Here is a 5009-nt window from a genome sequence, read left to right as displayed (position 1 = left end):
GCTAGGGCTCAAAGTTTAAATCTTGGTGCCAAAAGCGAGTCTGCGAAGGTAATGGATGGGAACGAAACAAGAGAAGCATCTACGGAGGGAGGAATCAGAGGGAGAAAAGATAGTGGATGGACCGGTTCAGACGGTGGAAGAGATTAGGAGAAAGGGGATGGAGAGGAAACTCAGAAATTGAAGATATTGAGAAAAAGGCTCTACTTTATAGTGGTGGTGGTGGTGGTGGTAGTAGTGGAGGTGGAGGAGGGAAAAAAAATTCTGCTGATAATTTTATGGGGGTGTTAATGAGAATGTTAATGGGGAAGGAAGGGTTAATGGAAAGTGATGATTATGGTGGGATGATGTTTAAGTTTTTTTGTTAAGGAGATGAGGATGATGATAATGGAGTTTCATTTTTTTGTTAAGGGGATGGGGATGGGGATGGGAATGAGGATAGGGATAGGAATGGGGATGGGGATGGGATGGGATGGGGTGGGGTGGGGTTGGGGTGGATTATGTTTTTATTTTTTAGTTTATTTTTTATTTTTTTTATTAATTAACTAAGGATAATTTAGTCAAAAAATAAAATTGAGATAAAAAAAGAAAATTTTATAACGTTTTGTAATGTTGGAGATGATTTTAATAACAAAAAAAGGTTCGACACGAATTTAATTTTCACTCCAGACCTTAACAACGAAATTAGTACTTAACCCAAAAAAATATTATCACATTGCACGACTAGAAAATGTTGAGTCCACAGTCCAAATTCATATTCCAAACTAATTACTTTCTGATTTCTTCACCAAAAGAAAAGAAATTGGATTGTCATAACGGCCCCATGGGCCCTCAACACGGTAGGAAATGAAGCCACCAAATGCTACTTCTTTATTATTTTCCTCACTATATAAGCACCTGCTTGGTTAGTGGTTCGTCACCCTCTCAACAAGTACCTTCTACGTAACAGACATACACATTTTCCATCTTTATATACATCACACTACTCAGTTCTTAAAGGGACAAAAAGGCAGCAAAATGGGCACTTCTAATCCTAACATGCTGCTAAATTATGTTCCGGTTTATGTCATGCTCCCAGTAAGTCATACACATTACTGGTTTATCCATGCCTTCACCATTATTTAATCATATCACATATTCATATTATATCAACAAATATTATTGAAACTTACATTCAACATATATATAGCAGTAATAATTGCACTTACTCGCTTTTCTACTCATTCTCAAGCTCCTCAGAAGTGATAGGTGCACCCAAAAAATTAGTCATTGTGTATTTGTGTATAAATACATGTATTGTTTAACTTGTTTTCAATGTATATTTTGTATTTTGAACATATATTTTATAAGTAGTTAATTTTTGGTGCACACTTAGTATGGTTGTATTTCCTACACTCCCACTCAATCTCACCCCTGTCTCTTATTTCTCTCTTAGCTATATCTATCTTCTCCTGCCTCTCTCTCTGAGTTGATATACTCGTTATGAGGATGAGTCATTATAACATTATGCTATAACAATTAACTTGTTTTTGTTGTTTATCTTTCCAAAAACAACTTCTTCATCAGCTAGGAGTCGTGAATGTGAACAATGTGTTTGAAGATCCAGAAGGCCTAAAGAAACAACTATTGCAGCTAAAGGAAGCAGGCGTTGATGGCGTGATGGTTGATGTGTGGTGGGGGATCATAGAACTGAAGGGTCCAAAACAATATGATTGGGGGGCATATAGGAGCTTGTTCAAGCTGGTTCAAGAATGTGGCCTGAAACTGCAGGCAATAATGTCATTCCATCAATGTGGAGGAAATGTAGGAGATATTGTCAATATCCCAATTCCAAAATGGGTGCTTGAGATTGGAGATTCGGATCCTGATATCTTTTACACCAATAGATCAGGTAACAGGAACATAGAGTATCTCAATATTGGTGTGGATAACCTCCCTCTTTTCCATGGTAGAACAGCCATCCAGGTAATCTATCTCTATTTTTTATGAGCTCAAATATGTTTCTTGATATTTGAAAGTTGAAAATATAGTAGTTCTTTTATTGTTCTCTTTCGTTGTTCTATCATAAATTTTTTGGTTCAAGTCCTTTAAAAATAAAATAGAGCAAGCCCTTTAATTTAAAGGATTAAGGTCTATTATATTATTGTTCTTATTTTCTGTTTCATTCCTATGTTTTTATATTTCCAAAATTTTAAACGGGGAAAAAGAGAAATAGGTTAATAGAAGGTAGTGTGTTTGAAAAAGTTGTATAATTGAAACTATTAATTACTCATTTGACTAATTGTTTTCTATACAATTGATTACTTGATTGTACAAAGATCAATTTATGTTTATATATTTTAGGAGAGTAATTTTAACTGTACAGGCTTAAGAATAATGGTTCAGCTAATCAAATTTCCAACATGTTTGAACTTATTGCCTTAGAGGAAGACCTAAGAAGACCATCCATGAGGTGGTCAAACGAGATCTACACGTAAACGGTCTCTCTGTAGACATGATACATGACAGAGCACAATGGCGTCGTTTGATTCATGTAGCCGACCCCACTTAGTGGGACAAGGCTTTGTTGTTGTTGTTGTTTGAACTTATTGCCTTACTACAGATATACAGTGATTACATGAAGAGTTTCAAGGAAAACATGTCAGATTTTATAGAATCCGGACTAATTATAGACATTGAAGTTGGGCTTGGACCAGCAGGAGAGCTAAGATTCCCTTCTTATCCACAAAGTCAAGGATGGGAATTTCCTGGTATTGGGGAGTTTCAGGTGAGTCTGATCAAATGGTATAAATTTTTAGCATGATTTTACCATTAGATGATTTTGGCGCATTTATGTTATTTTCGACTTTCAAAGCATAGAACAAGATTGTTTATCATCCAATATGGGATTGTAGCACTTAAATCATCACAAATATGAAATTATGCAATGCTTTTCAAATGTTTTAATGTACCTATTAAAGCATCATAAATATGAAACTATGCAGTGCTATGACAAATATTTGAAGGCAGAGTTTAAAGCTGCTGCAGCTAAAGCTGGCCATGCTGAATGGGAACTGCCAGATGATGCAGGGTCTTACAATGATGTACCAGAATCTACTGAGTTCTTCAAATCAAATGGCACATACCTCACTGAGAAAGGGAAGTTCTTCTTAACCTGGTATTCCAACAAATTGCTGATCCATGGCGATCAGATCCTAGAGGAAGCCACCAAAGCTTTCCAGGGCTGCAATGTCACGATAGCAATTAAAGTAAATTTCACAACACCTCAATCAACATTCTCCTTAATTTTTTAGTTCAACTGTTATTCACCTCAGTTTAATTTTTTAGTTTAAGTAAAAGTTTCACAGTATTACCAACTATAAGTTTTCCATTCAATTTCCGAAGCAACAATGCATGATTGAATGTCGACGAAATTTTTTTAAAATTTATACTACATAGAAACAAAATCCTAGTATAACCTCTAACCATGAGAACATGACTTGACAACAGGTCTCTGGAATTCATTGGTGGTACAAATCTGAAAGTCATGCTGCTGAGCTCACTGCTGGATATTACAACCTTCAAGATAGAGATGGGTACCGTCCTATTGCAAGGATGCTGACTCGTCATCATGCCATTTTGAACTTCACATGTCTTGAGATGAGGGACTCGGAACAAAGCTCTGATGCAAAGAGCGCACCGCAGGAACTTGTTCAGCAGGTAACAAATGCATCATTGATGATATCAAATGTAAAAAACATGTGTAGCTGTGTTCAAATTGACATGAATATCTCTGCACAGGTATTGAGTGGAGGTTGGAGAGAAAAAATTGAAGTTGCTGGTGAAAATGCACTGCCAAGGTATGATGCTGCAGCTTACAACCAAATGATACTGAATGCTAGACCAAATGGTGTCAACAAAAATGGCCCCCCAAAACTAAGCATGTATGGGATAACGTATCTCCGTCTTTCGGATGAACTACTGCAAAAATCAAATTTTGCTATATTCAAAAAATTCGTGCTAAAGATGCATGCAGATCAGGTGATATGCTTTCATTTCATAAATGATCTTAAAATGGTTTCATAATATGCAGCCTCCTAACCTCTTAAAATGGTTCAAATTGTAGGATTATGTTGAAGATCCTAACCAGTATAATCATGTCATAATTCCACTGAAGCCATCAGGACCGAAAATTCCCCTTGAGGAAATTCTTGAAGCAACCAAACCAATACCACCATTCCCCTGGGACTCAGAGACAGACATGAAAGTTGATGGCTGAACTAAAGATTTAAGATATGATCACAAAAATCAGCTGGAACTAGAATTAGTTATGATAATGAATAAAGCAGCTGTTGAGCTGCATATGCAATGCTAATGATATGATGATGCAAGAATGTAGCAATGTCTATGCCTTTAGACATATATACCGTGTGTACTTGTATTGTATGAGTTATTTTGAATCTATGAATCTAATAAACTATTTTGCTATACCTACATTAACAGCTACCATCACAATTCAAAATACAGATATCTCATATCTCCATCTTAAAAATAGTGAAGCCTAATAATATTCCAATCTCATATGAGCATTTTTTAGGAATAGTTAAGCACTTTATAATCTTGTAACTGTATTACCAAAATGTGATTGAATATTTACTTATTTAGCCAATGGATTCATATTGACACAAGTGAATCTAAATAGGAAATTGAAGTTCTGGAAACACTCAGTGTCAATCACCACAATAAGGTCAAAAGCTTCAGGAAAAGGAGACGGGTTTAATTCTCAAACTAACATCACCCAGATTAGAGCTTGAATTTGTGGTTGGCTGGTTGCTGAGTCTTTAGCTCTGAAATACATTATTTTAATTCACCACCCTATTCAAGATCTTATATATAGAATGAAAAGTTCCATCTTAAATAAATATCAGACCCCAACCTATTAACCATCACCAAAGCATGAACCTTTTAATTTATACGCATCTCACCAAAGAAAGATTACCACACGCCTTGAGAACAGAAGGGTAGGTGAAATT

The 5009-nt window shown here is 35.8% G+C and overlaps 1 protein-coding gene across 1 annotated transcript; it reads left to right on the top strand.

The window, feature by feature from the left end:
- The first annotated feature begins 732 nt into the window (after nt 1-732).
- On the top strand, nt 733-4470 carry LOC107629936 (beta-amylase). Its single transcript, XM_088509149.1, has 7 exons — nt 733-1074; nt 1564-1962; nt 2600-2764; nt 2982-3245; nt 3487-3696; nt 3778-4017; nt 4103-4470. The coding sequence occupies exons 1-7, from the start codon at nt 1015-1017 to the stop codon at nt 4253-4255; spliced, it is 1491 nt and encodes a 496-aa protein (XP_088365275.1). The 5' UTR covers nt 733-1014; the 3' UTR covers nt 4256-4470.
- The last annotated feature ends 539 nt before the right edge of the window (nt 4471-5009 follow it).

Source organism: Arachis ipaensis, chromosome B3, assembly GCF_059453495.1.
Source record: "Arachis ipaensis isolate K30076 ecotype BB chromosome B3, ASM5945349v1, whole genome shotgun sequence".
Taxonomy (NCBI): domain Eukaryota; kingdom Viridiplantae; phylum Streptophyta; class Magnoliopsida; order Fabales; family Fabaceae; genus Arachis; species Arachis ipaensis.
The sequence above is the reverse complement of the archived record's forward strand: the minus strand, read 5'-3'. Positions and strand labels throughout refer to the sequence as shown.